This window comes from Apis dorsata, unplaced genomic scaffold (assembly GCF_000469605.1).
Source record: "Apis dorsata unplaced genomic scaffold, Apis dorsata 1.3 scaffold_220, whole genome shotgun sequence".
NCBI classification, from domain to species: domain Eukaryota; kingdom Metazoa; phylum Arthropoda; class Insecta; order Hymenoptera; family Apidae; genus Apis; species Apis dorsata.
In genome coordinates, this window is record NW_006263502.1 from 438,007 (window position 1) to 463,177 (window position 25,171).

The following is a 25,171-nucleotide window of genomic DNA, read 5'->3' on the forward strand; positions in this document are numbered from 1 at the left end:
AAGTTAAACTTAAGGGAATAGATTCGACGATGCTCAGCTCTAAAGCATGGCTCTACCAATATATTATTGCGATAGAATTTCGCTAGTAATTGCTTTCTCATTCACCCGATGCTCTCCTCAATTTTTACTATTTTCTTGTTGTACGATTCATCTATGGTGATCGTGATTTTTCAATAAAACGGATATTTTGTCATCATACAATTAATAGAATTAGTAATAGAATTTATTAATTGACGATAAGAAGAGAAATTATCGTCGATTTCGAAAAAGAGTTACAATTAATTTTTAATAAAATATACAACGTTACGAAAGACGTTGAAAAAGACACGTCATAGGCCGTGTAAATGAGCTATTATATAATTCACTGTTTAGCACAATTTTCAGCACGCTTTAAATCGATCGGAGTCAGGAGAAATACAATCTGCGTGGCTCTGCAATAACGTCAAATTAACATGCTAATGGAATCCTCTGTTCGAGGAAGCATTCGCTTTCATCGTTCACGCTTCTTGCAACTTTTTATGATTCTATTTAATGCAATTAATCAATAACACACGCTACGACATTCGAAAGGAAACACGACGTGCAAACACCGACACTTAATAATGATGGGACGAGTTAGCATTGTTAATATTTTTTCAAATATAATTTCTCTTGTCCTTTAATTCTTATCCGCAGGATACAAGAGTCAGATGGAGGTTTTTTCGAGAATCTTGGAACGTTATTGGCGGAGAGAGTTCGAGCACAGGTGCAAGCGGAAGGGCCGCTTCCAAAGAAGAAGGACGAGGTCCAGGAAGAGGAGGAGGAGGATGAAGTGAGCGAGGAAGGCAGTATGGAGGAGCCTGTCGAGGCACTGTTGGAAACTGACAGTGACAGGGATGAGAATGAGCATGCTACGATTTTCTTGGCCGAATCTATGGGATGGAACGTAAGTTTTGCATAATTTTTATTTTAAAATCTAGATATTGAATGTGTAATTTTAATCACTGGCACATTTTTATCAGATTTTCAGGAAAATCTGTATTAAAATTCTTTTTATACTATTTTTATTTAAAAAAGGTTTTGATATTTTATTTTATATCGATTAAAAAAGTTTTTGATTAGTAATCGATATAATAAAATTTGAAGAAACATTTCTTTCTCTCTTGATTCCAATTAATGGATTATTAAAATGCTTGATGTTTCTTTTTTGAAAATTTTCTTTTTCTTTTGATTCCAATTAATAGATTATTATAATGCTTGATGTTTCTTCTTGAAAATTTTTTTGAAAACCTCTTATTTATTTCTATTATGAAACATTCGTAACCACAACACGTAAAATATCTATCTTCTTCTTTTACTGAATTTTTTTTTCTTTTTTCATATCCACGTGATGAATGTTAAGAGTCTATGGCCTCTAAAATTTCGAGAGTTTCTTTTTCTGGACTCGTAGAATTTCGAGCATCATCGAATAACCACGAATGGATCTTTACGCGTCATCGAATCGCTTAAAATACATTGATAAATCTATCCACGTCAAAATGATAAAGAGTGATCTGTTCAATATTTGCACGAATACTTGTTTTACGTAACGCTCTGTAAAAAGATTATGGAAAACAGATGGGGGAAAGAAACGTGGGAAACTATCTTGAAAGAATGATCAAACACACTGAAACATTCTAAAGAGTATTCCAATTTAAACATGTCCATATTATTATAATGTTTGATAAAGAACTATCTGTTGAGAAATGAATTTCATTTTCACAAAAGGGGATAGAACTTTTGCGCAAATTTCTCTTTGAAGAATCTTTTTTAGATTTAATTGAATTTCTTCCCTCGCGATTCTTTCTTTTAATTTTGATCCTCCTTTGATATTTCGACCAATATTTCGAGTTACACATCACACACATTCTATAACCATACTCGAACGTCGTTCCATTTTTTATTTATTCCAATATATTTGATCGAATCACGCCAGTATATCCTATACAGCGTAGAGTGGCAACAAGACGGATATTGATTCCGTCCAAAGGTTCCAGTTCAAGTTTAGTTCCATGCCCTGGCACACGCGTTTTCGAGCAACGAAAACGTGGTAACGTTTTTAAGGTAAAAATTAATACAACACATTCTCGATCACCGTGTTGAGAATAATGCGAACGAGGATATATAATTGGCCGTTCTCTCTTCAACTCGAGGAGAAATATGTAAGTAGAACAATTAATCGAACAATATTCCTATGGACAATGTCTAATTTTCTTTTTTCTATTTTAAAGTAAATGCATTGGATAGGATTTTTATTTTAGGATATTTAGAATATTTCTCTAGAAATGATATTATAGATATCTTTCATTTATGAAAGAATGAAAGATTGTCTTTGATTAAAGATTTATAAAGAAACTTTTCACTTTCTTAATTGATCTTTCAAACTTGATTAGTGGAAATCATATTATTTCTTAATATATTTCAAAAAATATCAGAAAATACTTTATTCAGATAATTCCTCAAACAGATATTCTCTCTAAATTCTTTCGCATTTCCTTATCCAATTTTTCCAACTTTTTCTTAGTCCATTCTCCTCCATTCTCCTCCACGATATACGCTTGCTCTGTCGTAAAAAAAACCATTGTCACCGAAAATTCACTCCAAATCATTTCATCTCCCTACGAAATCACGCAAAACAAAGTAGAAAAGTTGAATCACCACGAATGCATGGTTCAATTATGTCACCGATACAGAGCAACAGCGGCACAAGTCGCGGGGTTTTTGTCCTCTAAGCTCAATAAGCAGTTAAGTCCAATTTGAAACGCGACTCTGGTTTCGTAGCGTAGCCAGCGTGTGACGCTAGTTGAATCGTCGACATCGACGACGACGACGACGACGACGACTCCGATCTGTCGGTCCATCTATTCCTGGCAGTGCGCTACACGCCTTCGTCAGCTTCCTATCTATCTATCCATCCGTCCACCTACCATCCTCGTCCTGCCCGCGATACTTCCTCCTCGATTAATAATTCGATCCCAGAGATCCTTTAGCTTCCTCGAAATTTTAAAAATTCGATAAAATATTCCTCGATTCTTTCTCTTCTCTCTTGGCGCGAGCGAACAAGCGTGCGAAGTGAAGAAACTTTGAATCAGTGATCAGTGCGTTTGAATAGAAATAGTTTGAAAAATGAATTTCCCCTCCCTCTTCCATTTTTTTTATTCTCTGTTGAATCAGAATTTTAATTCGGATGGAAATTTGAAACGAGGCGAGACGTTTACGTTTTAATTACGTTCGATTTGAGGAGTATCGAGAGAGTGGAGAGTCGCAAGATGGTGCTTGCCAGGTAAACGGAAACGGAGGGATTCGAGGTAAGGTTGATGGAGTATAGTGGAGGTGTGGTGATCGTGGTTTCCGCTTGAGAGGATAAACTGGTATTGTGCAGGTAATTGGCTCGAAGGGAGTCTTATTTGTTGACGATTAAAAGGCGTAAAAGCTGAAGTCGGCGCAGTCGTAAAAATAAATCGAACGTAAGACAGATAACTCGGTTGGGCAATCGTATTCTATGTATTCGAGAATTGGCGAACTGTCAGCGGCATAATTTTGTTCTGCAAGAAAAAAAAATTCTCGTGGGAAAAGGTGGATCGCAAATATATGAACGTTGAGAGGCAAACGATACGAGAAGTGTTCGAAATTTGAGAAAAGTTGTTTTCAAAAGTGAATAAAGTGGCTTTGAATTTTATTTTTTAACAAGTTTAGATAAACATCATAAATCTTTGCGTTATAATTAGAAGATTATTTTCGGCAAATCTCGAGAAAAGACGGGATAATATTTGTATTTGTTGTGACTCATAATGTGAGTACTGAACATTTCTGGATCAGTATAGCAGTGGGAGATTAAACAAAAAATCCAATGATTGTGAAACAAATCCTCTCTCAAGATCATAAATTTCACAGATTGTGTGTCAAACTGAACTTAACATAGCTTCTTTCACTCGAACAAATATATTTTATTGATGTATAAATATACAATATATTTCTCAAAATATCCCAAAATCAAAATTCATTTCAAATTATCACTTTAAAATTTATTATTAATACAAAAAATGTCTAAAATTATTTCTTCTAGAAAAAAATCCCATCATTTCGTGAGATTAATCTCTTAAAAAATTCACTATCCCGAATCAATTATCACTTATCTATTTCTCAAAATACTCACTGCTCCAACATTTCTTGAAAATGTTTAAAAAATCCTCTCCATATTCGTTTTCCAAATTGATTAACCGGTTCCCTTCCTGATAGAATAAATCCTTCCTGATAGAATGGGCGAATTCAGAGATTATAAAAATAGAGAAGGGAAAAATCGGAGCTGGCCACGAAGGACGAGAATATCGTTGTACGTGTATCTACGCGGTCAATGAGCTAATTGCCGTGGTATATCAATTTTCATTGGGCGCAATTGCACAAGTACACATAGCGGTTGCACTTGTGTCGGCTCAAACAGGATACGGCATAGTTTCCCTTTGTGCAGATTCATTGTCTTGTTTTCGCGTTTTCCATTGGTCCCCTCGTTAACGGAGCGGCCAATGCGTGGCTGGATCCTCGATATTTAAATTGGCCGTGCCGTGTGCGGGGTGGAGAAATGGAAGAAGAAAGAAATGTGAGACCGTGCACGAATGTCGCCCGCGTACCTTTGTTCCGCTCGGGATTTAAATGAGGTTGAAAGGTTACCGGACGGGAAATGGCGTTTCCTTTTCGTTTGCCACGATTCCATTATTTTCTGAATTTTTTTTTACATCACAATAAAAAATTTACTTCGTTGTTGGTATGTTGGGTACGTATGAAGTGTCTGAATATTCCAGGAATGGTTCGAATAGGTTTGGAGTTCGAAAGGGGGGTTGGAAGATCGACGAGAATTCGAATGTTTGATAAATTTTGGAGAAATATTAATTCTGAAACAAGAAATTTTTTAAATTAGTTTCGAATGTAGAGAATTTAAAATATATTCGAGATCCAGAATGGAGGTTTATATTTTGAAACGAATGCACACAATTAATTTATTTTGAAATCTAAAATTATCGATAAGGTATGCACTTGTTTCAAAAAAAGAAAGAAAAAAAATCGACCGTGATAGTCGGTAATCTTCTAAAACAAATATTTTCCTCTTCTGAGGCTCTATCGAGCCAATAGGGCCAATGTTAACCGAATCACGAAACGTACAAATAAATGAAATCTCATTGTCAGAGTCAATTGCTCTTGGCAACCATTAATGCACGACGATGTTAAAGGCTATGTCCCAGTTTCCCTATTTCCCCCTTCATCGAAACTAATTTTCTTTACTTCTTGGATCGTGTCCGATCAATTTGAACGGAATGAAACTTCATTTCTTTTGAACAATTTTGAGAACAATTTTTTCTTACAGTTAGAAAACAACTATTTCGGTCGAACATCGTCGCGTTCTCCACGTTCTTTTTGAGAGGTCGAGATTGGAGGAACGCGCTAAAAAAAGAGCAACCTTAGAGATTTGTCTGGTGCACGATGAAAAGGACGAATGCTTTACGTCTGTTGATTACGCAATGGAAAATTTGGAAAAAATGGAATATAAATGGCGTCATATTTTTCATATCTGTTAAAAATTTAATACAGAATCAGTTTGGAACTTTTAATATCGAATCGTTGAAATACATTTATAGAAATAAATTAGTCTGCGAATTGTTAAATAAAATGAAATAATTCTGAAAATATAGGATAGCTTATTGAGATTAAGGATAAAATTAAATGTCTTGTCCCAATTTGTTAGAAAAAAATCTCGTAAAGTATATGTAACGTAATTAAACTCAATTAACGAAACGAATTTAAATATTCGAATTAGGTCAGTGTCGTGAGAATATTTCAACACTCGAAGTAACGAAATAAATTTTTGCCTGAACTGTATATCGCAGATAACACTAACAGCTTAATCTCAAACTCTATTTCAAAACCAGACATAGATGCATACATTAATCTTCAAAGGCCCAACATTATTTTTTTTCACTTCGTATCTTCTCTAGTATATATTTGCAAAATCTCTAAAGGCGAAAAGTCGTGTTGATATTCGAATTATCTATGCTTTCATATTAAACTGTTCTCAATTTCATCAAATATATATATATCGACAAATAAAACACTCAAAATACACAAGTTTCTCAATATTTTGACAAATTTTTTCAAAATTTCATATAAATCCTACTTAAATCCACAATTTTTAATTCCTTTAAATATCTTTTAATAAATTATTCAAAGATCAAATTGATCGGCTTCACATGATAAAAAATTCTCAAGTTTTATCATCAAAGTATAATTTCTCAGAAATGGAATGATTAGCTTCAATAAAACTGATCATTAATCATCTAAGTGAATACATCTAAAAGGACATATTTATTACAATATTGCCTCTTACATTTATAACGTTGCATTTTATATCCCTTGGTTTATCTAGATGCTCTTTTTCGATTATGCACAGTCAAATAAATATGCGGAGCTCTGATAACAAAGGTCGCGGCCATCGAAGTTCATCATTGGCTGACAATACTACAGTACACGATTCTTCGCTTTTAGACCAGTTCGATACTCGTCGCGTGTGCAACACCTCGAAACATAGCTTAATTCCTTTCCTATTCAACCGTTTGATCAAACATTCTCAAACTGCATATAAACATATTCCATATCAATTCCAATATATCAAAAATTCTTCCATTTGGTATATTATATCAAACCTCCCTTCTTAATCAGAAATTTAAAAAAAAAAATATCCTTATTCATTTGCGATTGAAAAAATTCAATTAAAAATAATTTTTCAACCGCTTTTTATAATCACTTGTCAATCATTCCCAAGACGTTTGAAACAATCGTCGCTTTTATTATAATTCGAAGATGAAAGTGTTTCTAGATCGTCGCTGACAGTTTCTTTCGAAATCGGTGTTTCGAAATCGTTTAGGTGGAAACGTTGATCATCGTTGTCGTCGCGATGAATGAAAAATTTTCATCGAACGGATGGCGAGGAGAAGGATGGAACAAATCTGTATTTGTGGACGTTGAATAATGTGCCGCGAAAGTGTAACATGCGATCGACACAACGTGTCGTCCACAGTTTGTTTCTCTGTAGTGATATGACGGAAAAAATGAAGTTGAACGAAACGAGAGTGTGGTGAGTGTGAAACGAAAATGGTGAGCACCAATCCATCCTTAGGGGTGGTCACTCTGAACAGAGAAAGGAACACTTTCCGCGGTGTGCCCAAGGCGGAAATCGAGCGCAGAACGAACACGCTTCTCCAGGCTATGACGGTGAGTCGATTTGGAAAATATGACGTTGAAAATGATTGAAAATCTGTGTAAATCAACGTATGATATTCAACGCAATTCTTTTTCTTTTTCGAATCATTGTGAGTTCGTTTGATTGTTATATCCATAGTAATAATTAATTCAATTTCGTCTTCTTTTCCATAAACATTGTTTATCTTAAACAAAATTTTTAAAGCTTCGTAAATAATTTTGTAAATTTTAGTGTGCAAGATATAATTGATAATATCGAAATGTTTTAAACTTTGCGAATAGAGATCATAAAAATGATGATTTAATTCTGCAAAGAGAAATATTAAACTTTGTAATTATTGAATACAAGAACAAAATGTTTCCACGTTCTGGACTTTTATATAAAAAATTGTCGAGATAATGTAACGTTAAACTTATTCGCAATTCATTGTTCGAAATCTGAATTATTTGAAAGCAAGCGAGTAAACAAAATTATCCGAACAATATCTGTTCTGTTCACCAGCCAGTCGTTTGATTAAGACATGCCTTAATGTATCCGACAAAAGAACTTTGAACCGTGGGTATCGTGGCGATTCTACAAACATACTTGCAGCTAAAATCTGCTCGCATATGTTTTATCAGAGTGTCTTGCGACTAGCAGATGCTTTATGTATGACGTAAACCTATTGCTCTTTGTTTATGAATAATTTAATTACCAATATTAGAGAGAGGAGGAAGTGGAAGATTGTTTAAAAATATCCAAGATTTATTTAAATAATAAAGAAATAATTTTTTTTTAGAATTTAATGAACGTTTCATTAATGACAAGTTTGATAAAATATATACACCTTATCTCTTTTTATTTTTATTCGATTATATCATCGTTTGAATCATTACATACATAATACATTTACATAAAATATAACGAAATTTAATCATTTAATTGAATGAAAGAAGAAACTTATATTTCTTTATTTTCAAATTTTTGTAATATATTTAAAGAAAATTCGATAAAAATGTGTCTTCTTTTATGGCCAATTCAGATTATTAATTGTTATAAAAAAATAAGTTAATTTACTATCCATAGATCGAAGAACTCTATGCTGCCCTAGTTTTTATGACCCAGCATCAAATAGGCTACGACGTATCCAACGAGTGCAAACTGGAGACTCTCTTGAACCATCTTCAAAATGCGTTCAAAGTCGACAATGATGTGCACGAGAGAGTTCTGGACGAGACTAGAAACATGGAGGTGAGACTAGAAAATATCCAAAAAGAGTTTTCGACGTTTCTATTTAAATTAAAATTAATACAACGCGATTTAAATAGCCACCGGAAATGCACTTGTGCGTCGAAGTGATCGAAGCCAAAGAACTCGTGTCCAAAGACGCCAATGGCAAAAGCGACCCTTTCTGCGCCCTTTACTTAGAATCAGCTCCCACGAGGAGGTACAACACTGCCGTAAAAACGTCCACCCTCAGCCCTGTTTGGGAGGAACACTTCGAACTGTGAGTTGAAACCCAAGTCAAAAAGATCATTGAAAAATTTGAATCAATTATTTTTATATAAATAAAAATAATTTCAATTATTTTTCTAGTCCCCTGGAGGATCCAGAGAATGACGTACTATTTCTAGAAGTGTGGTAAGTTGAAAAGCTGTATTACTTGATAATGATGATGTCAATTTTTAGATAAGGTGAAATATATGTATATATTTTATTTAATTTAATTTAAGGGATTTTGACGCTGCTGAAACAGTTCCTGAAAAAATGAGTAAAGTGAAAGATGTAAAGGGTGTTAGAGGGTTGGTGAAATTAGCGAAGGAGATTGCGGTCACAGCCACGACTGGCAGCCACGATAACGAATTCATCGGTCGCTGTAGAATACCTCTTAAAGTAAATGAATAAAAACGATCTATTACATTTTTATCTAGCTTTCCTTCATCCTTATATCCTAAATTTTAACAGTTATAAAGACTATATAAACTTTTAAACATTCTCTGAATAAATTCCTTCTATTAAACCACGAATATTTAATCAAAACTTTATATTTCTTTTTCTAAGATTCTCCTATGAGAAAAGTTTCAAAAATTAGAAGTTATTAAGAAAATTTAGAAAAAGAAGAAGTTTCAATCAATTAATTTTAATTTGCATTTTACAGGATATACCGACGACAGGCCACACAATGTGGTATTCCCTCGAGAAGAGGAACAAACCAAAGAGACGCGGTGTGGTGAAACTGAGGTTGGCCTTCAGTGCGGAGCACAATGCATTGGTGGCCGCCCAAGAGCACAGACACCTGATCAGAGTGCTATTGTTGTACGAATTAGAGACGGAGAAAATAGAGAAATACTGTTGGAGTGGGCGATGGTCGGCACCCGCGGAAGTTCTTCTTCTTCAGCACAGCGCGCAACGCGGTTTGCTGGCTAGAAACGTGACGCTTGCTCAATGGATAGAATACGCGAGGATTCATCAGGAGCATCCCCTCAACTTCACCGTGTTCAATAAATTGGTGGTCGATCTATTGAGGCCTATGGAGAACGGTCTCTTCTCCCCAGATGAAACCAGATTGTTTTGGGACGCTACGAAAAAATTGTTGTACTCTTGTCTTAACAGTATTCGCAAGATCAGGAGGTTCACGGTTGGCGATAAGAATGCTATGGCACAATTGTCCGCCATTTTGGGGTAATTATCGTTGAAGCGTGTGTATTTTGAATTTCGAATTCCTGTCTTAATTAATTGGAATTAAGAGAGAAATATTTAGAAAGTGTTTTAAAATTTTTTCAAAGAGTTTTATATGCTTTGATTGAATTTGATTTATTTGTAACAAGGATGGTAACAACTTCAATTCTTTTCGATATTTTAAAATACGAGAAAGAATTTCGAAAATGCAGTGCTCGAAAAGAATTTGAATGGAAATTTTTATATGCTATATAGAATACTTTCATCCCTTTCGTCCCTTAAAGTTCCCGAGGACGTGAATCTGTTTCCTGGAAAGATGTACCCTTGGTTCCCAGACTCTGATGAGAAATTAAGTATCGTTCAAGCTTTGGATTACACGGTTGAACAGGGTGGTATTGAATGGTAGATATCTTTTAAATATGAATGGAACTTCTTAAATTAATTAAACAGAGAGAAATAAATATTACGTTATTTTAGGTTCGATCACATATTGAATAATAATTATCCAGAAAGCGAATCGGACGAAGATTCGTTAAAGTATCATATCAAAGTGATTCAACTGGTCAGAGCAGATTTACAAAATGCTATCGATAATTACGATAAATTGTTTATCAAGTAAGTTTAACGAATCTTTTTAATTTTTTAAAAAATTATCCAACACTGCTTAAAATTAATTTTAATTTTATAATTTCAGACGAATCAATTTCCCCTACGCTAGGTGTTTGTACGTGATGTACGAAAAGAGGGTCAGCGGCTTGTGCAGGATTATCGTACAAGATGTTTGTAGTAGAATGAAGAGGATCGAACTTGAAAACACTGATGTCGAGTTGAATTTGGGAACGACATTGTTCGAATTGTATCTCACGTTGCAGAGATTCGCTATGTAAGTGTATTAATATATATTAATCATTAAAGAAAGGAATGAAGTAATTGAATAAATAAAATAATGGCACAAATAAATGTAACAAACTTCCTGTCAAAAAATATCGAAACGCATAGATTTTTGAAAATTCTCACAGAAAGAAATTAATTACTTTTAGGCTTGGACAAGTGCTGTGCGCTGAAGGACAGTTGGAAAGAATGGAAGTGCAAAATTATCACGATTGGTTCAGAGCTGGCGTGGCACACTGGCTCGATATAGCTGTGTACAAAGCTTTGAAACGAATTGATAGAGCCGTAGAATTCGACACCCTCCAAGCAGTTGATAACACCGTCCAATACAGCTCGAGTGCTGTGGACACGTTAACGATATTCTATCAAATCAAAGTTTTCTGGACGCAGCTTGCGTGGCCGGACATGGAGGGCTCCTACACTTTCGTAGCTAAAATTATTGATGTAAGTTCTGAATTTTTAACAATCATGGAAACAATAAATAAATTTAAAACCAATTTGAATCTGAAAAAAGAAAAAGATTATACAATAACATTTTCTTCTTCCACCTTAGTTCTTACAATTTTTCTTTTTTTTCTTTCATTTCTATGATAATTAAAGTTTATATAAAAAAGTTATATGACTGCTTACCAGTCCACACAACTTTGCAGAGTTTGTTCTCAGTAATTGTTAATATTCTATTTAAATTTTTCAGGACATCTGCAAATGTTCAATAGCGTATGCAGACAAGATGGCGAAGAAGGCAGAACTGACCACGGAATTGGAACAATTGTCGGAGGGCAGTGTATACGAGAAGAAATTTTACGTGTCGACAGCGTGGTGTTTCGCCATAAACAATATTGATTACATCAAAACATCGATCGGGCCATTGGCCCACGATCTAGGATTCCAAAGTATCGTGGACGCGTTCGCAGAGAAGAAAACCCAACAAGAGGCGGACAGGTGTCAACAGACGCTCCAATTGATCATTGACAACGCGACCGATACTGTTAAGAATAAAATTATAGAATTATTACAGGTTGTCGCCAATAAAATGTCCCCTGCCATGAACAGGTAATTGTCTCATATTTTTTCAATCATCCTCTTATTCATTCATAAATAAATAAAATAGTTAGTAACAATATTCTAAATTAAGATAATAGATGAAAATTGTAAAACTTATATTTGAAATTAAAATTCAATCATCCTCTTATTCATTCATAAATAAATAAAATAATTAGTAATAATATTCTAAATTAATTTTCATAGATGAAAATTATAAAACTTATATTTGAAATTAAAATTAAAAATTTTTGATTGAAGGTTTCTCATGGAGGGTGCAGAGTTGATAGACACCACCAGCAATTCCATGGATCGACTTTTACAATATTTAGACACGAATCTAACAACGTTGCACGACAATCTCAACGAAGACAATTTCGAGAGAATCTTGTTCGTTATTTGGGACATATTGTCAGAAAGTTTGTACCAATTAGTGCATAATAATTTGGAGGTACGTTATAGAAACGTATAATATTCTTTCACTCTCTGCTCTTTTCCAATTTTTCCAAACAATTTCAATTGTCACAGAAAAGGAGACCACCATCGTTCTATTCGAACCTTCATCGCACACTGCACACCCTTATTCGATACTTTAATATCGGAGCTGACGAGGCAGCAAACGTTAAGGTGTTGGAGAAGATCGAGCACCTTTTGGAGCTTCATGGCCTCGAGACAGCCGAGTTGATACATCGTTACCACCAAGAGCGAATAAAAGAGCAAAATGAGTTGGAAGAATCCGAATACGGGCAGATCACCGTGAAGGCGCAATTCGTGGATAACTCGTTGAATATTCAAATCTTGAACGCGAGGAAACTGCGACCTGTTGACAGTAATGGTAAGAAAAGGAAGATCGTGGAAATTTTTGTGTACGAAAAATATTTGGATACGAAATTGTAACTTATTTAGAGGTATCTTATTGCTAGAAATGAAATTTTAGGTTATAGATAGTTCTTTTTTATTTCGATCTTTGTTGCGAGTGATTCAGATGAAACGAAGGATGTGCAATTACTTTTTTTTGACGATTTACGAATGATTAGAAAATTTCTCAATTTTTTTTTCCATTTCATATCAAATTGATGTAACGAATAATCGCATTATCCGACGAGAATCACTCGGATTATTGTATTTTGTTAATGATTAGAAAGAGAATCGAAATTGCACACAACGCCAATTGCATAATTAAAGCGAAAGTTTCATTTCCTAGCCTGTTAATTTGTTGTTTCGTTTGCTTGTCGAAGGGTATTAGGGGTTGGTCTCGCGATAAGAAGAATGATATTTTATTTCGATTTTGTAGGCGATTTGGTAGGCAAGGTGTCTACTCTCAAACGCAAGCTTCATACAAAATCTAAACAAAGACAGAAAGAATGGAAGACAAGTATGTAAATGTGGATGTAAAACAAAACAAAAAAAAAAAAGACGCTCTTCCTCATCACTCTTTCAATTAGAACATGTCTCATCCGGTTGCTTGCCCTCGTGACAATTAAAATTATCAAATTTGCATGCGAATTTAGCCGACCAAATTGTCGAATTATTTTTGTTTTCTGTTATTGTGTATTATTCGTAGTTAGAGAATGTAAGAATATCTTAGAACGTCAAACAATTTTCCTCACTTATGATGGAATGATGCAAATCTCTATAAGGTTCCAAATTATAACATGAAAATTGATTTTCAATCCTTCCAAGAGGGATAAATTAATTTCCTCGAAGTTAAATTATTTTCCAATAATTTCTTCTTTTGTGAAATGATATTCTTTTAATATTCAATAAAATTAAAAATATAAAGGAAACATTTAAGATAAAATTTTCGATAGAATGTTAAATTTAAAATCTGTAAGGTACTTAACGATCTCTCTTGAATCTTCACAAGAATTTCCAGAATTCGTGAATTAATAAATTCAATATCATTGTAAAAAAAATATGATTTTTTAAATGTAATTATTATGGAATGTTACATTGGAAAATGTGGAACCTCATAGATAAAGAATAAAAAAAAATAGTCACCTTCATCGTGCATGAACCCACATTGGGGTGTTATTGGTACTCGAAGAGATCGCAATGGAAATATTTTTCCTTCTATTTTTCCAGGTAGTTGCGATTCGTACGTGAAAGTGAGACTTCTTCCGGAGGAAAAATTCACCGACGTGAAATTACCTAAAACTCATGTGCAAAAGGAGAATTTGTACCCCCTGTACGATGAAATTTTCAACATGTAAGTAATAATCCAATCTTTCTTCAATTATCCAGAATATAGATGAAAACTTATACGAAATGTAAAAGAAAATATCTATAATTATATCTAAATTGCATAACTTTATATTATTTTTTTAGTCCTCTGACCAGCGAGCAAAGAGCTACAGAAAACGCGATCGTAGCGTTCGAACTGAAAGACAAGGACTTTCTAAGATCGAGATTCATGGCGGAAGCTTTCCTTCCGTTCAGTGAAATTCCTGAAACGGGACCAGATCGAGGGATCGAATCTCTCGAACAAATTCATTTGAAACTTTCGCGTCCTATAAGGAAAAGTAAGTTTTATATTTTTAATTGTGTATTTCTATACTATTTCTTTTAATTTTTTTTTTCATTTTATGCGCAGGTACAGAGGTAATCCAAGCGTTAGAACACAGAAAGGGGGACAATCAAGCGACAGAGTTCTTATCGAAACTCAGCTCTAAAGCTGAACGAAAATGATCGTTATCATTCGTGAAAAAAGCGACTGAAATTGTTCGTTACGTTATGCAATACAATTCGTGAGCAACGAATCATTATGAATTTTCAAAATAATTAAAATGAATCCTTCGAGCGATTTTTAATACGATACGTAATTATTTTTTGTAAGTAATTAAATTGTTGTTTAATTAATTAATCATCCGCGCTCACTAAAATATCATCAAAGCTATACTAAAATATTATTTGGGTAAAGTTACTCAAAAATGTTTTTACATTAATAATTTATAAATTATACGATACGTAATACGATATCTTTTTGTTAATACTTGAAAAATCGAAATGCTGTTCAATTTCCCACGTTAAATAAACAAGCTTGCCTAACGAAAATAATGCAAGAAAAGCATCGTCGAATAATAGACTATTTTTATAAAGTTTTTACAAATTATTTTCAAGACTAAATCCTATTTCTAGACTGTGTATGCTTCGAGTATTTAATATCAAATATATTTTCTTTGAATGAAACGCAAAACATCGCATTTCAAAACTAGAAAAAACTTTAAGGCTGAGTAAGTACTATTTATAAACAATATGCGAATTTAATTGTTATATATCGATAAACATACACACATCGATGCAATAAATGCTGAAGAAATGAATTGAAGGATTCATATAAAAACTAGCCTTGATAATTTAAAAAAAAAAAAAAAAAAGAGAAAGAAAGAGAGAAATATATTTAAAAAACATTAATCAATTATTTAAGATAGATCTATAATTAAAAAAAAATTGTTTTTGTAATGAATCCTTCATATTTTAAGTAAAAAAAAGCTTCTAATAAGAAAAATCAAAATAAATTTTGTAATATATGTGTACATAGAAACTCAGCTATGCATGTGAGATGTATACGTTTTTTGTATGTGAAAGAGTATGTTTTATCTAGTGTTATTGCATTATTGTTGAATCCTTTAATTCTAAATAAAATCGTCGAGAAATCTGTTATCGAAGATCCTGAAGACTACTTTATCTATTGAATATTTTTTCACGATATTAATATATCATAAAATTTTGCAAAATATTGGATAAAATAATTTTAAAACAAAAAAATATAAAAAAAATATTTCATTTATAAAAAATAATCAATAGACTGCGAATTTTTATGCAACATATTCTTCATAGAGAAGAATATTACAATATTGAAGAATATAATAATTTGTTATCGTTGGATTGCATAAAAATCCCATAATCTAATAATCATCTGATTTCAAATATTTGTACTTGAAGAAATTCAAGATTATAAAATGAATGATGAATAAATTATTAAAAGATATTAATAGAAACGTTGTCTTATTTTATCGAAAATTCCATTTAAATGCAAAAAATTGAAACACAAAAAAAGAAATTTATACGTAGTTCTTTTCGAAGAAAAATTTTTCAAAAATAACATAATTATAATAAAATAAATTTAATATAATAATTTTAGTCAAATATGATTTGAAAAATAATGTCAAAATTTAAAAAATTTAATAAATGAACGATAAATTGAAAAAATTAACTAAATCTGAATAAATTAAAAAAAATTAATAAATAAATTAAAAATTAAAAATATTAATAAATAAAAAAATAAATGTATAAATCAATAAAAAATAAATAAATATTAATTAAAAAATAAAATGAATAAATATGCAATATATAATAACAGTATTGAATATTATATTTTAAAAATAAATTATTAAAAATTATAAAAAACACTTAAACTGATAGAATTTACTTAAAATATTACAGATACGATTTATTCGCAACGAAAGTTCGCCGGAGAATAAATTCTTTCTCCAATTTTGTTCTATATTTATAAAAGGTCGGAGAAACGAAGTTAAACGAACATATACGTTTCTTACCGATGTTTCAAAATTGATTTTTCGAATATAACAAATCAAAAATTTATTATTTTTTGGATTTATATTATTAATTTATATATTTAATAATTTATTATGATAATAAATATTGCAATTGATATATATTTTTATACACTAAAATTAGATTTATTGTTTTATAGTATTAATTTTCGAGTTACTACCGTGTTAAAATGTTTTAATTGTATTTACATTCAAAGAATTTTTATAATTTTTTTTAGAATTTTTAAAAATTTTTTAATTTATACTCTTAACGCATGTACTTAATAATTTATTATAATAGTAAACTATAATAATTTGTTGCAATATTGCAAATAATAAATATAACAAATGATATATATTTTTATAAATTAAAATTAGATTTACTATTTTATATTATTTAATAATTTTCTATTTATATTTGTGTAAAATATTTTACGCGAAAAATATTCAAAAAATAGTTACAAATAAATTTATAACGATCAATAATTTAGCGATTTTTATAGATTTTTAGATTTTAATTCATATATGTAATAATTTTTTTTTACAAAATAATAAAAATTTAATAATTAATACACAATTTTTACCCATAACTTTTATATTATATTTCGAGATATTATAAAAATAAAATAATAATTTTAATAATTTTATATTTAATAATATCTAATAATTTTGATTTATTTTTTGTACATATATTTAAAAAATATATTTAAAAATCAAAGAACATGCAACTTATTGTTCGTAGATAATATACTGGAGCAATAATATTTTTTCTATGCAATTTCCAATTTCCCATCTGTCAATAATAACGAAGTATATCGACAATTGCAAATAACACTCATGAAATTATCATAATTGTGAATTAACATATTTTAAACATTCGTGAATAAAAAATGTATATTTTAAATCGAAGTTCACATAAATTGTAAACTATTATTACTAAAATTAAATGCAATATTTAAAATTTCAGCAGATAAAATGATACTAACTTACGATTACTTTTCCCCATCTGGTAATTGCAGTTCAGGCTCATAGATGTCGATACTGGTAAAGTTAGCTATCTTAATACTTAAATATCATAATTTTTAATATTTTATTAATACCATTATTTTTAATTTAAATTTAATTTTAAATTTTATTATATTTTGTATCTAATAGAAAATAGTACAAGTCTTAATTTAACACATAATTTTTTTAGATTAGTGAAATTTGTTAAATGAATAATTACAATATATTTATTTAAAATCTACAACATAACGAATTTTGACGAAAGTATAAAACGATATTATCTATTTTAAATGATATAAGAATACGATAATCGATAATTTTAAATTTCTATTCTTAATTTTAACTTTTAATGATTTGTTAAAATAATAAATGTGTATAATTTTCAATTTTTTTATAACTTGTTCACTATTTTCATTTACTATTTTCACATACAACTCAATATGGAATATCTTTACATTATCTACATACCAATGTTAATATATATAAATTGATATATTATCGCAAATGAATTAAGTTTCAAATGATAGTTTAAATCATGATCACACTATTATTGCATTTTTTTCTTTAAACAAACATTGAATGTTTTATCTTACCAGTTCACGATCACGTTACCGGTATTGTTGGCGGAAATAGGTTACTGAATCATCATCGAGAACTGAAAGAGGGAGTTGAAATATCAAAAATGAACTTTGTTCGAGATTATACCTTTTTTTTAAAATTAATCTTCATGTTATCTCGTATAGATACAATTTTTCTTTAAAACACAATAGCAATATATATAATGAATCACAAGACCGTTTGTGTATCAAAATAACAAATATTAAATAATTTAAATAAATAGTTATTTTATCCAGAATTTTCAATCAATCCTTTTATCACACGTTTACAATATTATTTCTCTAACAATTCTCTAATAATCTGTTGTTATTTTCCCCTCCCCCAAAAAGAAGCACGTTTAAAATTTCATATTGCATGGCATACAACACGGATTATTTAATAGATTCCGTTTCGCAACATGTTATCTCGTTATCATGGCCCTTTGAGCCCCGATGATTCAATGGCGTGCAGAAAATCATCTATTCAATGCTTCTACAAGTGCACGCGATCTAATTTCACAATTTCATATTATATAGCTCCATATTAATCTTTCCCTTCCCTCCTCGATAAATCATAGGAGAGAAGAACGAGAGAAGAAAAGTCTAAAGGCTTGTCTCTAAATTATATTGCAAATAGATACAACAATTAATACCATATTCGGTACGTACACGTCGATACGATAATTTACAAGGATCGAGGACACGATAATAATGGAAGCAAAATAAGGTCTCTCTTCCTCTCCCTCTCTCTTTGGCGTATTAATTAAAATACGCAAACAAAGGTTTCTCTTAACGATCTTAACGGTCGATGGCATAGACACCGCGTGTTGTTACCACGACGCCGTAATTGGGTATAATGAAATCTATGGCATCGTTTTAGAGAAAGATCGAAGAAAAAAAAGAAAAAAGCTGTTTAAAATTCAAATGAATGCGGCCAGCCAATGCGAATAGCCCAATAATCGAGCCGCTCACTTCGCGATCGAGTTTTCGGAAGTTTTATGCGCGAAGCAACGATGGCTCTTCGGCTTTTTAATCCTCTTACAATTGATTTCATATTACTCTGATTGAGTTTGCCCTACCGGTTCCACGGTTGCAAAAGGAGAGCCCCCTTCAAAAGTTGCGAAATTGAATGTCATTCGATTTTATGATCGGGCAAATTGTGCGTAAAACGCGATTTTTCTATGAAAAAAAAAAAAAAAAGAAAAAAAAGGTTCGCGTAATTAAGTGGGCATATACATGGGACATAAATTGAACAGTGAACGTTGAAAATGACACGAAATGAAATTGAATAGCGTTTCGTAAACGGGAGAATAAAAGATTTTTCCATTCTAGTATTAATTCTAGTATTAATTTTTGCATATATCTACGATAAGATAGTTACGAAAAAAAGAAAGACTTTTTTCGAATTTCGTTACAAACTTCGCCTAGGATTTGATATTCGAGTAAGATATTCTAAACGGTGGAGACGTTGATTGAAAAATTTAAAAGGATACTGTATAAATTATGTTCACAAGTTAATTTAATAAACTGTTAGACATCGAGCAACCTACAATTCAAGTTACAGCTTGAAGCTAAATAAATAAAATAGAAATAAAATCAGGAGCAAGGATATATGAAATAAAAGGGAGAGCGCGTTGTTGTGCAAGGGACGAGCCGCTTTATATATTTCGTTATTAATAAATCAAGACGAGACTCCTCGCCACGTTAACTTTCCGCCCCCGTGCATGACTCCACGATGCACCGGATTTACTTTCTTCTCTCGATGTTTATTAAAATTTTCGGTACACCGCCGGAGACGGAGGGCCTTTTTGTCATGCATAACCTCGCTCGTTGCTCAAAGGGAAGCTTCTAAAAACGAAGATCGTGTACCCGTGCAAAAAAAAGGAGGGGCAGGAGAAGGAGGAGGAGGAAGAAAAAAGAAGCGAGGGAAAAGGAAGAGAAAGAAAAAGAAGGAAAAAAAAAAGAAGGAAGAAGAGAGAACGGGTTGCCACTTTAGAAGCCGCCTATAACGGGATGAGAAGTTTCGATCGAAGGAGAGAGTGTCCTTAAACGAAACTTTTCGGTTGCCCGAGATAACGTGGGATTATTACCGCGGAACTCTTTCGACGCAGAGGAAGATCGAGAAGGAACAACTCCGTTCAACGAATCCATATCCGTCGAGTGTTTTCTCTAGAAATCAACCACTTGAAATTCCTCGAAAATATTTACATACACAATTATGCAACCATTGTAAACGATTTTCAAGGAACGTGTGTTTTGTCAGGTGTTCGATAGAGATGGTTATTACCGCCTTTTATCCGATCGTTAGTCATCGATTTCTTTTCTCTCCGTGATTGACAGTCGACAATGATCGTCGATAACGACGGATTCAATTAATTCGGCCAACTCTTCACGCGATTATTCCCTTCGCGAATTTTTACATTTACACAAATCTTGATTGTAGCTAGCAGACCTTATCGCGTGCGTCCGTTCTAAGAATAACTTTCGTTCCGTTTCTCGATAAGGATTTATCGCCTCTGATTACCTTCCTAAGGCCGTTTTTGTTTTTTTTTTTTTTTTTTTTTTCAACCTCGTTCAGATCAGAAGAAGAAACTTATGAAGAGATAAATCGAGAGATTTTTAGCGGGAAAACGACGATGAAACGCAGTAGATTTATCGAGTTTTCTCAGCTACGACTATTTTTCCATCCGGCGTATAAGATACGCGCGGATAAGTAATACCGGGTATGACTACCTTCGGATCTGATACGCGAAACAATAATAAAGTATGTCAAGTACGTCACGGCGCAATCTTCCGTGATAAATAATCGGACGGGGATGAATCGTCGGATAAAATTTTGCATGGCATGGATGCAAATCGCGTCTCGAGAAATAAGAAAACTTTCTCGAGGCTGAATATCTTGCACGGTTGAATCTCTCGGTTATTTACACGCGTTTTGATTACGGCAATGTGTGCACACGCAAACATTGTGCAGCGGGTATATAAATAGAAGGGAGACAATTAAGGAGAACGAGATCCAGATAAACTCGTAATCATAGTGACGAAGAAAGGCGATAGGTATAATAAAACGGACGCATCCAGACATCTATTTCTACTACAATTAGCTTAGGGACAGTTTAACGATGTTAAACAGAACTTTTTTAGATTACCCACCCTTTTGATGGATTACTTACCTTACATCATTTTTTACGCGTGTCGACTCACTTCCGTGGAAATAAACGAATAAATACGCGATACGCGTGTGCAATCCACCACAGATCCAAAACCCATTAGAAATGCTCCGTGACTCGACAACCTATACGACACATCGTACAAACACTACTTCCTATCGCGACGATAGAATACAAACGATGAATTTTAAAATAGAATCAATTAATATCATTTGTCCACCTTTTCTCAACCTTTCAACCCTTCAAACGATCACACCCAATTCCCTATCCCTCTGTATAAATAAAAATAAATAATCAAATAAATAATATAAAATTCGAAAGAAAGGAAAAAAAATTTCCACCGCGCGTGATCAAACCTTTTGATCAAACCGTGATCAAAGGAGACGAAACGGATGCCTACGAAACGGTTAACCTACAAATTCAGTTCAGGAAGTCGGTCCATCAACGCGCGTCAGAAAACACGGAGGGCGGAGTGGCGGCCGCGAATCAAGCTAAATTGCCTCGCGCGGCGAGCGGCCAATTTTTTTTCAACCGTATCCCGGAAAGAATCTAACCCGGTCGCCTCTTCCTAGCCAATTGGCGCGTACCTCGCCATTTTATCGGCAACCTGGAACGTGTTTGTGACACGTTTCACGGAACCGTCGCGCACACCTACAACTACACCTCTCGCTAGGCGTCCGTGTTTGCCCGTGTTTGCGCACACGTACGGGAGGGAGGACAGAGGACGTGTGCGTGCATGCGTGCGTGCGTGTGTATCGTAGCCGTGCCGTGTACACGAGCGCATAATAGCGACACGGCGGCGGCGTTCGTACAGACAATACGTAATTACCGGGAATGTCGATCGATACGAGGCGGCTATGTAAACTGACCAATGATGACTGTTGACCGATAACAATCGTTTCGAAACGTGCAATCTAAAGCGACTTTAAAGCAGCGGGGCACAGGCTGGCTATTTACGACGATGCGGCGAATCGTTTTGCGCCGCATCCTTCTCTCCCCGTTCTTTTTTTTTTTTTCTCCCTCCCCTCTCCTCGTCCCTTTCTTATTTATTCTCTCCTCCTCCGTCTCTCCTTTTTTTCTCTTTCTTCTTTTTTTTTTTTCTTGTCCCTATTTGCGCTCGTCCTCGTAATTTCATCGTAAAATCGTAAAATTTCGAGCCGTGTAATCGGGCACGCAACACGTACGCGTACGTGTTTGCTCTGGAAAAAGAGATTCGACGGGAAAAATGAACAGTTGTTTGGCCAATTTACCGTTGTTTCAACCGCGACGTTGTGTGTGAATAAAAAAGAATAAAAACGAAGCTGCGAGCACGCAGGGGGTGGTATTTATCGACACCTGCAGCAGGGTATTCTTGAAAACAATTGTTAAAAGAACGATTGGCTCGTGTAAATTGAATGTAGGGAACGTTGCGTGTACGTGGATTTTTTGATTAATCATCATATGATGATACATAAGAGAAATGATGAAAGGATAAATAAATATATAAATGTATTACTTAAGACACAATATAATTAATTGTTTAATCATATTCATAGAAGATTTGTAATCTCGATTAACCACATAGCTATTATATATTATATTCGTAACATTCATCTGTATCTCCAAGTAATTATGCAAATTCCTGTTGCATCATACCTACATATGTATATATATATATATATGTTACAAACTCCTATATTTTACCCCTATTGTACAATTTTGCTTTCATAATTCAACCGGGGTCTTACGATCCACTGGGCGTCTATATGAATTATGCAAAATCCTAGCATACTCTATGAGCACGGTACAGTATCTACGCATCACAGAAAAATTATACTTCTATGTACGAAAATGTAACTTCAACTTTGCGATTAAAATCTCCGGACAAGGATATTTAATCGTCGATAATATAACGTTAAAACTAATGAAATTCTCTTCTCTCTCTCTCTCTTTTTCTCCGTTTCTCTTTCTCTCTCTCCTCTCTGAAATTAATATTTGAGCGCGACTTTATATCCAGTATTAATTTTATCTAATATCAATATTAATATAATACGCATTCGTGTGTACATCAAACAGAGGTAAAATTAAATTTCCATCGATACCTATCAATTGATGATTGTCGATTAATATTTACGCTCAGAGATACATTACGAATACGATTAACCACTAATATTAATAACTACCGATTTCATCGATAGATTAAATCAAATCCAAATTTTTCGCGACGAAAATTTCCACGTCCCGAGTATTAATCCCTAACCTCGTCCAATATTTTTAGACAATGAGATTTTCTTAAAATAAATAAAAAACAAATAAAATTCTGGAAACAATATAATATTCGTATTGCAAAATATTCTTCTTCTATGCTCGGATTTACCGTCTTCCGATTAAGAAATCGAATCCGTGGTTCGATCAATGAAATGAAAAGTTTTAATCGCAAGTTTTTAATCGATCCCCGACACCGCCCTCCCCCTCTTCCTTTCGCCGCTCCTTCAACCATATATTGAATCTAATCCCGCCAATAATGAAACACGCTGCGAACAACGGCGGGCCTCGACACGCGTGTTGATACGCGTTCAATGAAAAACTTTTAATCCGACGCTCTTAGAGAGCAGTTTCGCTGCCGAAATGAAAGGAATTGGCCGGCTACAAAGAAAGAAAGAAAGATGCGAAAGCGAAGCCTATTGGGCTGCGCCGGTTATTATTTTCATTGAGAGTGGAGTGTCGGGCGCTCGCTCGCGCGAGAATCGAGAACCGGATTTTAATCCGGCGTGACAGTGACGAGACGCTGACACGAAGATCCGCACGAACAATCCCGTGGTCCCACACCCCTTGGTTGAACAGCCTTTGGAATTAGCATAAGCGCCACTAGCTGATCGCAACCGTAAATGAACGGATATATAATATTATGCATAGAGGCTTTCTCAGGACCGATACAATGGTGTAATAATACTTTTGGTTGATCGATATATGTGGCGTTTCTTTTCTTTTTTTCTTTTTTTTTTTTTTTTTTTTCTCTCGTCCTTCCTTTGTTTCCTTTACACAGTTGCTCGTTCGTTCATGGAACACTTGCATCGTCGTAGTTGGTGGAAAGTTGTGATCGATCGAGGATAAAATTGTTTAGAGTTTGCTCTTTTGTTCTTTCTCCTTCTTTCTCTTTCTTCTTTTTCTCTCCCTTTCTTTTCTTTCTTTTTTTCATAAAGGGTGAAAAAAACGGAACAGAGAGACGAGCACGGGAGGAAAAGGGAGCGCAGAAACGGACGGAGGAGAGCTCCAAAGAGATCTCCAAAGGTTGGCCGCAATTTGCGGTTCAATAGCCTCAAAGGATTAATAATTAGCCGGCGTACGATTACAACGTAAATCGTTATTTTATTCGAAGCTAATCCTGTCGTCCCGTTCTCCTTTTTTCCTCCCCCCCTTTTTTCAACCCATATATCGAATCTACTTCGTTTTCGCTCCAATTCTCTGAATAGACCTTTTACTTTGCGCCAATACTTTGACAATATATATATACCGTGTGAACGAAAATAGGAATAAAAAAAAAAAGGATGAATATTATAACAGAATATTTCTATCACGTTCAAGAGGATATTATTCTAAAGATATTATTCGATTATAAATATTCTACGTTATATTTCGACAGAAGCAATCGATTAATAAAAGTTTTCGCATTTAAAAAAGTTTAAAAGATTTCCAAAGTTCGCAAAGCGTATTTTTTTATAAAGCGTAAATCGAAGTGAATCGAAAATAAAAATCCTAGGTAAGATTTAAAGCGGAGTGGGGAGAACAAGAAATTATCAACGAACTCTACTATTCCCAAATAATTCACAAGGGTTAAACATCATTCGCCTCACTATATCATTCTCCGTTCAATCTTCCGTCCGTCAAAACGGTTCCTCTCAAGATTACTCTGAACACGGCTGCTCGATGAAGCAACGAAACGAGAAAAGAAACATCCCCGATCCCGTGGGACATCCGTCACCCCTCCCAAAAAAAAAAAAAAAAAAA

At 33.4% G+C, this 25,171-nt stretch overlaps 1 protein-coding gene and 1 long non-coding RNA gene across 7 annotated transcripts in view; one reads left to right on the plus strand and one right to left on the minus strand.

The window, feature by feature from the left end:
- Positions 1–15,525, plus strand: part of LOC102674346 (protein unc-13 homolog 4B) — a 32,944-nt gene extending 17,419 nt beyond the window's left edge. For 3 of the 6 annotated variants that reach the window (XM_031510270.1, XM_006615252.2, XM_006615249.2), the window contains 17 exons: positions 676–925; positions 8,333–8,497; positions 8,575–8,753; positions 8,843–8,887; positions 8,980–9,139; positions 9,405–9,928; positions 10,181–10,327; positions 10,403–10,540; positions 10,620–10,808; positions 10,966–11,260; positions 11,511–11,869; positions 12,119–12,308; positions 12,386–12,692; positions 13,152–13,232; positions 13,943–14,066; positions 14,186–14,379; positions 14,451–14,545. In XM_031510270.1, coding sequence (XP_031366130.1) covers positions 676–925; positions 8,333–8,497; positions 8,575–8,753; positions 8,843–8,887; positions 8,980–9,139; positions 9,405–9,928; positions 10,181–10,327; positions 10,403–10,540; positions 10,620–10,808; positions 10,966–11,260; positions 11,511–11,869; positions 12,119–12,308; positions 12,386–12,692; positions 13,152–13,232; positions 13,943–14,066; positions 14,186–14,379; positions 14,451–14,545 — 3,442 coding nt within the window. Of the gene's footprint in view, positions 1–675; positions 926–3,205; positions 3,302–6,931; positions 7,279–8,332; positions 8,498–8,574; positions 8,754–8,842; positions 8,888–8,979; positions 9,140–9,404; positions 9,929–10,180; positions 10,328–10,402; positions 10,541–10,619; positions 10,809–10,965; positions 11,261–11,510; positions 11,870–12,118; positions 12,309–12,385; positions 12,693–13,151; positions 13,233–13,942; positions 14,067–14,185; positions 14,380–14,450 lie in introns of those variants that run through there. The other 3 variants (XM_006615254.2, XM_031510269.1, XM_006615250.2) reach the window with 3 other exon arrangements.
- On the minus strand, positions 8,626–9,309 carry LOC116185572. The gene is made up of 2 exons (XR_004150422.1): positions 9,231–9,309; positions 8,626–9,173 (listed from the first exon to the last, which is right to left on the minus strand). It is a non-coding gene; the product is annotated as an uncharacterized LOC116185572 (long non-coding RNA).
- Positions 15,526–25,171: the final 9,646 nt, after the last annotated feature.